The sequence below is a fragment of the Epinephelus moara genome, chromosome 1, assembly GCF_006386435.1.
Source record: "Epinephelus moara isolate mb chromosome 1, YSFRI_EMoa_1.0, whole genome shotgun sequence".
Taxonomy (NCBI): Eukaryota; Metazoa; Chordata; class Actinopteri; order Perciformes; family Serranidae; genus Epinephelus; species Epinephelus moara.
Genome location: NC_065506.1, coordinates 35,567,514 through 35,580,061, shown reverse-complemented (window position 1 = coordinate 35,580,061; position 12,548 = coordinate 35,567,514). Strand labels below are relative to the sequence as shown.

The window sequence follows — 12,548 nt, the reverse complement described above, 5'->3', positions numbered from 1 at the left end:
GTGTGTGTGTGTGTGGGGGGGGGGGGGGGGGGGGTGAGGAGTGAAGAGGAAAGAGATGAATGAGGGAGAGGGGTAGGTACAGAAGGGAGGAGTAGGAAGACAGAGGGGAGAGGTTGAGAGGTCAGAAGCAAAGTTCAATGCTTTTTCATGGCATTGAACAGTATTAAAATATGTTAATGTCATGTTTCACATGATATATATTAATCTTTAAGTTGGTTTATATTTCTTCAGTTGGAAACTTATAGGCCTACCCATACTATGAGTGGACATGTGGGAAACAAACCTTGAAAAATGCATGTTTAACACTCTTTTTTTTTTTTTTTTTTTGCATAAAGAGAAATAAAACACTTAAGAAAAAAAAATCTTGACTGAGGGTTAATTAAGAAACTAAGGAATCCAACACTGGTAATCAATCCAGCAATAATCTCCCTTTATTATGGCTGGTTCATTGTTTTATTACAAAAAATTAATCCATTAATGTGTTTAGGAAATGCTCTGCTTCTTTTTTTATTTATTCAATGACCATTTCTTCTTCATTAGCAGCCTCTCACATAAATCTGACCTTCCAGTGCCTGCAGTTTCATCTGCTGTGTCTCACCACCTCCTCCTGCATGAACAAAAACAGGAAACACCACAGTCAGTGTTCATGTTTTCGTTTCCACACGACCTGCAGTTTATTACTACACCCCAACATGAAACAATATCCGCCTCAATAAAACGACTAATTAATAAAATCCCACTCCTGTGATTTTTTTTAACCTCCAGTGGAAAAATATGAATTACAGCACTGCGCGGTGGACATGCGCGGAGCTGCAGCGAATATGGCGGCTTGCATCTGATAGAAAGTGAGGAATCTCCCATCAAAATACCTGCTTCAAACGGTTGGTACGGCTCATGTCTCATTATTACTCTCCTGTGCAGCCGCGGACGGGTTAGTCTGTGCTTTGCGATCAGTAGCGGGGGTGTTTCCAGCTGTTTGTCTCCGCAGGGACTGATAACACAGCGTGTTTATACTGTATCTGCAGGCGGACAGCTTGGTGCGTACAGTGGCTACATTGAACTCTGCAGATTCCCCTCTGCTCTCTGTTTACCGGATTCCTGCAGAGGGTTACTCTGCAACTAACAACACGTTTATGATCCTGCAGCCTCGTAGTATCGCGCCCGTTGTTGTAACGTAACGTTAGCGGTGTTTATCCCCGTGTAACGAGCACCGTGCCGCCCACAAACTGTGCACATAACGCGGATGAAAATGCGTCACAGACTTTTCTTCAAATTTAATTTCATCTTCTGCTGATTCAGTGTTTCCCCTCCGAGCCCAAAGCCTGCAAATGAAAGGAGGAAATTATTTATTATAAAGCACACGTGCAGCCTAAAGCCTCAGAGGTGTGATGCAACCGCAAATATCTGCAACAACTAAACTGCTTTCATGACAAATATTCTGTAATTCAAGTTTTTGCCTTTGATAGGAAATGATATCCTAAGTTAGCAGGCTGGAGGTGACGCCCTGCAGCGGCTCACACCCCTCAGCCTCTCGGCAGTAATGTGATCCTTTCACCCTCCTGTCTCCAAACTGACCCGCCTGACAGAGACAACACGGCCAGGCTGTGAGGGTGGTTTCAGTCTGGATTTCAAGGTTGATTTTATCCTTGTCAAATTTATAAAAAGGGTTATTTCCGCTCCAGCACCACAGAGGGACGTGCTGCAGGGTGAACTCACATAGACTGGCATTGTCAACCTTTTATTAGTCTTAAAATAATCTGCAAATGTAAAATATAGAGCTGGAATAACTGGATGATTAATCAATCAATCAGCAACTACTTTAATTTAGTTGTTTAATGCAAAACATCTGCTGCTCAAATATGAGAATATACTGTTTCTATAAATTTGATTTTTGTTGGCTTAGTTTATTTAAGAAGGGACAGTGCAAATTAATAAATACACATGGTATAAAAATGCCAGCCCAAAGTCTATTTTTCATCTGTAGTCCCTTGGCCAAGATGTCACACAGGCTACCTAAAATACAACAAACCACAAAAAATGGACACAAAGAAAAAGAAAATAGGACACACAGTTGAAAAGACTTCAAAAGTGTGATTCAGTGCTAAAACTTGAAGGACATGCAATTTTTAAAGCACTAGAGGCAGAAGTGACATATTTTCATATAGCACACGATCACAACATAGCAGGGCATATTATCAGCAGCATCAGAAAAGAGTTTAGTGCTTAAATGTATTAATCATCCATTGTTTTAAATGATTACTGAAACATCTATACGTGTCTGATATGAATTGGAAGTACATTCTACTCTGTTAAACCTCTGACAGACCAGGCCGCCTGGCTGAAAGTACTTTCAGTGGAATTGTGCAATTAATTTGATGTCATTTTTCGAGCAAGAACATATATGTAGATATCAGGGGCGGGGACACAGGGGACACATCCCCCTTAATTTTTAGAAAGTGCATTTGTCAATAATAAAAACATAAACGCAGCAGAGAACTTGTATTTTTGACAAAATTAAAGACATTAACACCATAAAGTGATGCAGAAAAGGCACAAACTGGTGCATAAGAAACACCAGAATGCAGAAGTGTTTGATGCTCAAACTTTTCTGGCAGAGGACCCCAAACCTCAGTTTCAAATCATCCTCACCAATGAAACCCACGCCCTTGACCCAAGAATGTCACATTTTACCAAGCTCCAGTTTCAGTTGTGACGAGCTGCTTAGTGCTGCAACCATTTTCATGACTGATTAATCAGTTTATTCTCTCAGTTAATAAATTATTATTCGTTTATCAAAACAGTTGTCAACTAAATTCTGTCAATGGACTAATCTGTTAAACAACTGATTTCAGCCTCAGATTTGCTTTTCTTTGTCTTATATACAATAGTAAACTAAAGACATATTTAGATTTCCAACTTGTTGGTTGCACTCAGAGGTGGAATGTAACTGAATACATTTACTCAAGTTAAGGTTCCTTTTAAAATACTTAAGTATTTTAATCCCATATATTCTCTTCTTATGTGTCGCTTCAGAGGGAAATACTGTTCTTTTTACTCTACTGCTATTATTTGATAACTTTAATCACTCGTTACTTTACAGACTGAGAATTCTGCACACAAACCAAATGAAAATGCTCGAGTGCAGCTGAAACAATAATTCGATTGATTAGAAAATTAACTGGCAACTGTTACAACAATTGTCTGTTTTTTATCCAAAAACATTTAATTGTTTCAGCTTCTCAAATATGAAGACTTGCTGCTTTTCCTTTAATTACTAGCCTGTGTTTTACCCAGTTTCATTTAATGGAAATATATGTTTCATTTAGAATTTTCTGCATTATTTTATTTTTTATTTTTTTAATTTAACCTTTATTGAACAGGAAAAACCTCTCGAGATTAAGAGTGTCCTGACCAAGACAGGCACCAGTATAAGTTACAGACAGACAACATAGAACAAAAATACAGATTAAAAATCTACAGCTCTAATATAAAACACAAAATAGATTAAGAAAAGCCAAAAAGTATGATAATGTAAACTAGAAGTGAACCAAAAAATGCAGAAAAGGGCAACTACACATGATCACAAAGACCAGCTAAGACACACCGTGACATTGGCATATCCAGGATTGTGCACAAATATCCTGCAACAGTGCTTTGAAACGGCCGAGAGAAACCATTTTCCTGATCGCACCTTCATACTTTTACTAAACATTTTCAGTGCAGGGCTTTCAGTATTTTTGCAGTGTGGTATAATTAGTACTTTTTCTTGAGTAAAGGATCTCAATAATTCATCCACCACTGGCTGTACTAGTTATCTGGAGATATTCAAACAAAATCAACTTTATCTTGGGTATTTTTGACTCTACCATAAATGTAGGTCGGTCATTTCTTAAACTTTCTGTTAGCTGTACAAAAACATCTAAACTAAATCTGTAGGTGTTCATTCTGCATAGTGAAAACAATCAGCCTCCTAAATTTGCTGATTTTCACTTTAAATTGAATATTTTTGAATTTTTGGGCTGTACATCTCACGAGACAATGAATTTTTGACATTTTCTAGACTCAATTTGTTAATTAATTGTGAAAGTAATCAACTGATTATTGATTTGGTAATGAAATGAATCAATATTTACAGCCCTAGTGCAGTAGTGTTCTCAGAAATGGCCAGCTGTGACATTATGTCTTTCATTTACCTTCAGATTAAATTTATAGATAACAGTGTTTATGTGAGCATCAAAAAGTAAAATGCCTCACACTGCAGCCTAAATATGCTTTACATTATTTATTTATTTATTTATTTTTAAATATTATGACAAAACATATTTGTGTACAGTTTAAACTTTTACCCATGTTTTTTTCCCCACATGAGAAAAATGACTTTGACAGCTTCTCCTGTCAAGAAAAAGTTACAACCTCCCCTGACACCAGGTCTCAGGTCATTTTTCAGATCTTCTCACTGTTAAAGGTTTGTGAACATTACTCTAATCCCACATAAGTGCCTGCTTTAGTGGAAATGGGGGTTGTAAAAATGAAGTGCTTCCTGGTCTGCCGGGCGTTTTTTTGTCTGACCCTCTTGAGTGAGACAGGCAGAGCAGTGCAAACACTGAAGCAGTCTGCAGCTGAGCGCAGAGCAGAGCTGGAATCCTTTTCATGTGGGCCTGCAGACGTCCAGCATCCACACGTCTTAATGGCTTTTTATGGCAGCTAGGAATCTTTATGGCTTCTTCGGACTCAATGGGATTCACTGCAGAGACAGAAGGGTCTTCAGAGGGAGGGGCAGCCACAATACATTGCAGATGCTAAGGTTTTTGAACGCAAGGAAAAGGAAACACTGTCTGGCTGCTTGGGTGGATTTTAACTTTTGATTTTCTGGATTTAACTTGGAGTCGATCACTTTTTTTTTTGGATACTCTGGTTCCCTGATATTTTTCTGCTTCATTTTGACCTATCACTATGTGCGGACGGAGAGAGTGGGACTATGCCTTTTGTAAACCTGGATGTGTGGGACAGATTTTCAGCTTAAACAGTGTGGTAACAACTTTATTTTATACATAATTCGTACAGTGCAACAGGAGTAAATGTCAGTGTAGTAAAGCTGCCAGCAATTTGAACTTGTGAAATATGTTGGTGAAGATTCTCAGTCATCCAGGTCATGGTAATCCTAAGCGCTATATCGTAGGCAACTGGACTTGCTTGAGTTTCTTGAAGACGTTTCACCTCTTGTCCAAGAGGCTTCTTCAGATCCTCAGAACTGAAGAAGCCTCTTGGACGAGAGGTGAAACGTCTTTTAAGAAACTCAAGTTGCCTACAATATAGCACTTAGGATAACTTCTGAAATAACATTTTTGGACAGATCAGCATAGGTCGACATGTTGGTTGGATTTATGCTGTGTGATAATTATTTACTAACCCATTTGTGCCTGCAACTGAAATTTTAATTTGCGTTTGTGGAAGTGTTCCCTTGGCTTCCCAAGACACAATATTAAATGTGAAATGCTTAAAATTGGTCAAACTGTTAAGCTGAAAAGAGAGTTTTCTAATATTTTTAAATATATTCTTATATTTAGTCTTTGAGTACATGTGATTGCTGTTTTTATATGTCTGTAATTATATCTTAGGAAAAAACAGTATAGTCCTATGAGCCCAAAGACCAAATATAATATGATGGGAAAATTGCTCAGAAACTACAAGAAGCAGAATCAAGAATTTGGTCTATAACCTGATGCAGTAAAGAAATCCTATGGAAACATTTAATAATAATTTTCAAAAGTCCTGGCTTTGACTGCTGATAAGAGTGCAATTGTTCATGTGAGCCAAAAATTTCAGTCGTACTGTTTGACACTTGCCTAAAGTTTGTCCATACGAGATTTTAAAAGTTTAGGCTGATCAGAACAAATGTTATGGCACTTTTTCCTCATTATGCTAAATATTGTCAATGGAAACAAGTGAGTAATATGATTAGATGTTTGTATAAGATTTAGTTTTAGTTCTATAAAATATAAAGTGATAAAATTATCTGTTAATATCTAAGCTGTTACTAACAGATTAGATATCACAAGATCATGGTCATGTAATCAGAAAAATATTTATAACTTTTACCTGTGACAAATACAAGCTGATTTTCTGAAGGAGCTGGGCACTGTAGGTTTTAGGTAATGTTACTTCAATAGGAATAAACAGTGCTTTTATTAGAGACTATTTTTTAGCTGTGCATTAATACACATTCCAGGCTCCAGTTAATATTCACTGCAGCCATTAAAGATACAGCACAGTGTGTGATAATGGTAATCAAGGAATCTAGTTCAAACCTGTGGGTCTTTGTGTTTTTAAAGGGACAGTTCAATCTCAAATCAAAAATATATATTTTTCCTCTTACCTGTAGTGCTATTTATGGATCTAGATTATTTTGGTGTGAGTTGCTGAGTGTTGGAGATATCAGCCGTAGAGATGTCTGCCTTCTCTCAAATATAATGGAACTAGATGGCACTCGGCTTGTGGCTTAAATGCGCCAAAAAATACATTTGAAAACTCAACAGCAATGTCTCTTTCTAGAAATCATGCCCCAGTTACTGAAGATAATCCACAGACCTTGTTGTCACAGTTTCACGTAGGAGCTATTTTCTTTCTACTGAACTACCTCGCAAACGTATCTCTCAAATGTGCAGAAAGAAATCATCATCTACTGCTTGCACCTAGCACCACTGAGCTAGCGAGGAGGGCACCATTAATGTTTACATCCTGTGCTGTCATGAGCATGAGGCTCTTGTCCATGAGTAGATGCACACCTCCTTCAGTGCATTGAAATGAAGAAATGATTCATTTAATTGAATACTACTACTGACTATTTACCAAAGACAAGAAAAGAAAAGACAATCATGACGGAGATGGGTTTGCATTTTTGAGGGCATATAGTCCACAGCAATTGGCCCCATTTTTAATTTAATGTTTCTTTATAAACGCAGGTAGAGTTCTAAGGTGGCAGCCTGAAATATTCTCAAGGCCTCTACACTGTCTATATTTAAGCCTCTGGTTTTGACTCTGGCAGTCAGTGAGCAGACCTGTCCCAAACCATCTGAGACGTCTGGATGATTCCCAGAAGAAAGGCCGATCAGAAATGTATTTTAGCCCTACACAATTCAATGCTTTAATAACCAGTAGTTTTAAATCAGTTCTGTGAGACACAGGAAGCCGGTACAAAGTTAAAGGGGAAAAGAAGTGGAATGAATTTTGCATCTAAGTTTAAAGTCTCTTAATTTTGATGGGGATGTGTATCAGAGAGTCATTTGACTGCATTACTGAATCTAACGATGAAAATTCACATGAATCCCCTTAAAAACCACCTCCATCTCACAGCATACATTACAATCGGTCTATGCATTCTGGTATTTTTAAGTTTGTGTATCTGTCTCCTCTGCAGTGCCTCTGTGGGTATCAGCCTATCTGACTTCAGCTCCTCTGCAGCAGCGCATTTATCTTTGGTCATCATGGGCCGAACACCGCACAGAGGTAGGTAGGCCTTCACAGTGCTGTTTTTATGGCTGTACTGTCACTGCTGCTCTTACACACCGATTCTCAAACACACTAATATGCTTCAACACCAATCAGATCACGAAACAAACACAGAAACATCAAAATGCTCACTGACGCTTCTTAATACATCATTTGAATTTTTGGTGTTGGTTTTTTTCTCAGAACTATTCCAATCACAGGTTTTATGTGTTCATTCTCACAGTAATTACAGTCTGTATATCAGTCGCTCCCACTTCCTGATGAGAAGTTCAATCATCTTTTGATTTCAGATCAAAAAGACGAGAAGGAGCGGCGGAGCAGCATCACAGCGGGATCTCCCCTCGACAAATCTAATGGTTGGCAACTCTGATCTCTCGCTTTTTTTTCTCCTCTCCATTGTTTATCCTTTCATTAATGGTCTAAAACTTTTTGAGTCAATAGCTTTTTTTGTGTCGGCAACTTCTGTGTCAACACTTGAAATAACAGTTATCTATTTTGTCTATTTTCAGTAACTTCTGACGCTTATCTGGCACAAATGGTTTTAGTAACTCTTGATGAGCAAATCCCTCAAATTTACCAAGATCTCCTTCATCTCTTACAAACATTCATATCTGTGCAGATTTAGTAACTGGGTATAAACAAACATAAAATGGGCATTTATCTCTCTAGCTGCAATCATTGCACAACCAGAACAGTTAATTTAGGGCTGCTATATACCGTAAATCTTCATTTAAATGCAGAGTCCCAATTAGACGCCTAGTCCCTTTTACTAGCCCGGTGTAGCTACACATTCTGACAGACGCCTGGTCTGGTCATCAAGCAGTTCAAGTGACAATTGTCCTTTTGTTCTCTACCACCAAACCTGGTCTACAGTCCATTGCAATCCACTTTGCAAAGGAGTTAGTCAGTTACAGGTAGACTTACTCAGTTTGCGTTTGAACGCCTGGTCAGGTGTGGCTTGACGAGACTGATTCGGAGGCTGTGCTAGCTCAGACCTCCAGGTTCGCTGCGAAATGCTTTTCGTCAAGGTGATATTTCAGGCTTGAGGTTCTCAAATGGTACGAAAATTTCTTACCGCAGAAATTGCAGAGAATGATGCTCCTATTCAAAGTTCCATCTGGGCATTTTTTAAATGTAAATGTTGCATTCACGGGGCCAAACAGGTGACAAAGCCACTGTGGCCCTCAATGACGCACCGGGTCAAAGGGCACCACAGAAAGTGATTAATCAACATTGACAGCCCTAATGTTCGTTCAACTTACACGCCAAGAGAATAGAATAGAATAGAATAGAATGCCTTTTTTGCAACGAAACTAAAGTGCCACATCTGATCAGTGCATTTGACATGTCTACACAAACACCTTGTGTTTCCGCTGCTCCCAGGTGGCCAAGAAAAAATCAGTTACTGAAAATCAAATCGTAAGTTTTATTCCTGTAAATATGTTTTGTGAGTCACTTTACAGTGTTTCTCTCACACTTTCCTACAACAGTCTTTCAGTAACGGTTTGTTTCTGTTGTTTTTGTTGCCAGAACCGTTCAGCTGGGAAGACTATTTGAGAGAAACGTCCTCCACTGCAGCATCGCCTTCTTGCTTCAAACAAGTAAGTCAGCTAGCTCATCATTAGCATGCTTTTAAAGGTTCCATTTCATTTATTCCACTTCTGTTATTTCCTGTAAATGGTTGTATTTTTTGATGTTGTTAAATAACATTACAGTCTGTTATAACTCAGGGCAAACATGTCCTTTCTGATGTTTTTGTTCAGTTAAAGGTGTCGTAAGTTTAATGAGTCTGGAGATGTTCTCTATTTATCTTATTGTCAATTAAAAAGCATCAACAAATAGCTCCAGCTTTATATGCAGCTTATTCCTTTGTGCCATAGAGCTCCTTTGTTGTCCAAAAATTAAAAACACATCAGTGAGCCACACCACTGTAGTGAGTGACATGTTTCTTCATTATAATGAACATGGCCATGGACGTTTATTTTTAAGTATAGTAAAATAAACTGCTGCTGTGAAGCCATGACCAAAAATATACCCAAACAAATAGTATATTTACCCTAATAGCACCCGTATTTTTTTTTAAATTAATTTAATTTTTTTTAAAGTTTATATTTGTGACCCATTTCTAAAGATATACATCATCATGGACCGCGTCCACACAAGTCCCAGTGTGCGTAGTTCTCTGTCAGGTCATATCAATCCTTTTAAAGGGGAAACCACTAAGTGATCTGACATGGTGAAGTCCAGGGTAATGTGTTTACTGTGCTGTCTTACACTGAACCACTTAACCCTCGGTTAATTTTAAAATGTATAATAATAATTATGAATATAGTTTTTTCCCCTAGCTTTCTTCTTTTTCTCCGATTCTTTAAAATAATTTTCTGAATCTTAAATTTTTTTTTGCATTTTTTTGACAGTGACTGACTGTGTCTGTGTGTCCCTCTGCAGTCCAGAGTCCCCCCCTCCAATGACTTCAAAGCAGGTATGAAACTGGAGGCGCGGGACCCTCGCAACTCCAACTCTGTGTGCATTGCAACAGTGATGGGCATGATGGGTACTCGTCTACGCCTGCGTCTGGATGGAAGTGACAACACCAATGACTTCTGGAGACTGGTCGACTCGTTAGAGATCCAACCAATAGGGACCTGTGAGAGGAACGGAGACATGCTGCAGCCGCCACTTGGTGAGTGTCTTTAAACTGGTAGGCTGTTTCTCTATAAGATATTTGTCTGTTTTTTTATGATCATGATTGTTTGAGAAGAGAAATCTTTAAATATTTGGAAAATGAACAATGTCACAAACAACTATGCTGCTTCATGTTGTGGGTTGTGTATATTGAACAAGGACCACAAAACATTTACAGGATGTCTCTCGTATAAAAGCTTTCTGTCGCTTCCAGAGAAAAGGCCAAAATGAGAAGAGAAAGTAAAGCCAGTGGAAGTGTGATTAAACAGGCGCTAAACTTCCTGTTAAGATACAGAACATTACCACTCATAAAAATGTGCACACATTCAGCATTCAAACATAATTACTCGCATAAAATTACACTAACACTTTGGAAAGCCAAAAAAATTAAGAGATGTAACACTAAAAGTGTCACCATGTACCATTTTAAAATAAAAGATTCCCTGCTAAATGCACATATAGTGCAACAAAGTAAAGATGCATTCACACTTAATCAAAAATATAACATTATAATGACATTGTTTGAACCTTAAACTCACTCCCAGGCCTTTTTGATATCACAGTAGGAAGAGCACAGATGTAAATAACACAAGTTAATGATTAGCTGCTTCGGTTTCAGAGTCCTGGTATTGTGCACGCTGGCTCACTGTCACACTGTCACGACCTGCTGGGACACTTGAATAGAACAGAGCCATCGTTAACACCTGTGCTCATCCTACAATGACAAGTCAGTATCTCTGCTGAAAAAGGCCTGTCTCCCCAAGTCTCCCATTCAGTGGCAGCTCCAGCACATTTGGTGCCTTAGGCGAGCTCAGCAGTCAAAGTACTGCTCATTTATTACAAAAATGCAAATAAACAACCTAGCTAACAAGAAAAGCGTGATAAAAATATGTGCTAATTTGCTTTCGGTAACATGTGGTACATGTGTTATAATAATCATATAAATCAATAATCAATAAAAAAAAAATCCAAATCAACTGGTTAAGAAGAATAAAAAATAAAATAAAAATGATTATTAATTAATAATAATTAACTTTCTAATTGACCTAGGGATTGACTGGTTTTGAAATTCTGGGCTGATACTGATACCAATGTTTAAAATAACAATTTGGCCTATAGCCAATACCGATGTTTTTATATTTGTGCTGCTTTTGTTTTTTGATGTTATTTATTCTTCTTTTGTGCCAGGGAAACACAGAAAACTACAATTAAAAAAAGAACAGTCCTTTACATGGCCCTTGAATGAGCACAAATTCAATAATACACATTTGTGAAACTACCTTTAACATAACCTTCTTTCACATAAAAATATCTTTAAATAATAAGCAAAGAGCCTTCTTACTATATTTGATACATCATAATTCCCTCTCTAATATCTATTTATAGTGTTGTGAAAACATCAACACATTTCTCCTTCAAACAGCTGGATTTATTCAAGTTTATTACCCAAAGCTACTTTTTACAAGACTACATGGAACACATCATGAGAACGTTAGAATTTACAATATAGCTTTTGAACGCATCACAATGTAAATCAGTGCAGCCTCCGTGAGCTGCTCAGAGCTAACTATAATTAGCGGCTAACAGCTAACGATGACTAGCTGCTAACAGCTAACGATGACTAGTGACTAACAGCTAACGATGACTAGCAGCTAATAGCTAATGATGACTAGCTGCTAACAGCTAACAATGACTAGCAGCTAATAGCTAATGATGACTAGCTGCTAACAGCTAACGATGACTAGCGGCTAACAGCTAACGATAACTAGCCGCTAACAGCTAACTTAACGAGCTGTCCTCACTATGATTTCATGTCCTTTATCTCCACATCCACTTCTCTCAGTAGTGTAGAGGTAGTTGAGTGGACACCAGAGAGCTTTTGTCGTTTTGACATGATAAGGATACTGTTTTGAGGTTCACGTGACGTCAGGTAACGCACCCATTGTTACCCATCTCCCCCAGAGAGCAGGTAACCTGTAACGAGCTGGGGAGGGGAGTCTCTATTAATTAAAAGGCTTTGCTATGTAGTTATGTTGTTGTGGCCTTGTGTAATATTTTGAAATAATAGTATTAGTAACAAATAGTAAAAGATAAACATTTAGATTTTTTTTCTTCCCCTATTTGTGGCGCCCCCCTGTGGACCACAGCCTGTAGACATATATACATAGACGCCGCATTGACTGCCGCTGCCTATCGGAGCCGACGTCCTCGCCGGCCGCCATCTTGGATGGGTCTCGCTTCGCCTCCACAGTGCATTCACTTCTATTGAGGAAGGAGCTGTATGCACAAGTAAAATAGAATAACTCACTGAATTTTTAACTGATTTTCACGCGGTTTGGTTTGTTACAAACGGC

General features: G+C 38.2%; 1 protein-coding gene across 5 annotated transcripts in view; it reads left to right on the top strand.

The window, feature by feature from the left end:
• Positions 1–815: 815 nt before the first annotated feature.
• The window catches only part of scml2 (Scm polycomb group protein like 2), a 41,824-nt gene continuing 30,091 nt past the window's right edge, over positions 816–12,548 (top strand). The window contains exons 1-5 of one of the 5 annotated variants that reach the window (XM_050047874.1): positions 816–881; positions 7,418–7,506; positions 7,800–7,865; positions 9,040–9,110; positions 9,958–10,192. In XM_050047874.1, the coding sequence (XP_049903831.1) occupies positions 7,485–7,506; positions 7,800–7,865; positions 9,040–9,110; positions 9,958–10,192 (394 nt within the window). In that variant the 5' untranslated portion in view covers positions 816–881; positions 7,418–7,484. Of the gene's footprint in view, positions 882–4,624; positions 5,032–7,417; positions 7,507–7,799; positions 7,866–9,039; positions 9,111–9,926; positions 10,193–12,548 lie in introns of those variants that run through there. The other 4 variants (XM_050047850.1, XM_050047866.1, XM_050047858.1 and 1 more) reach the window with 4 other exon arrangements.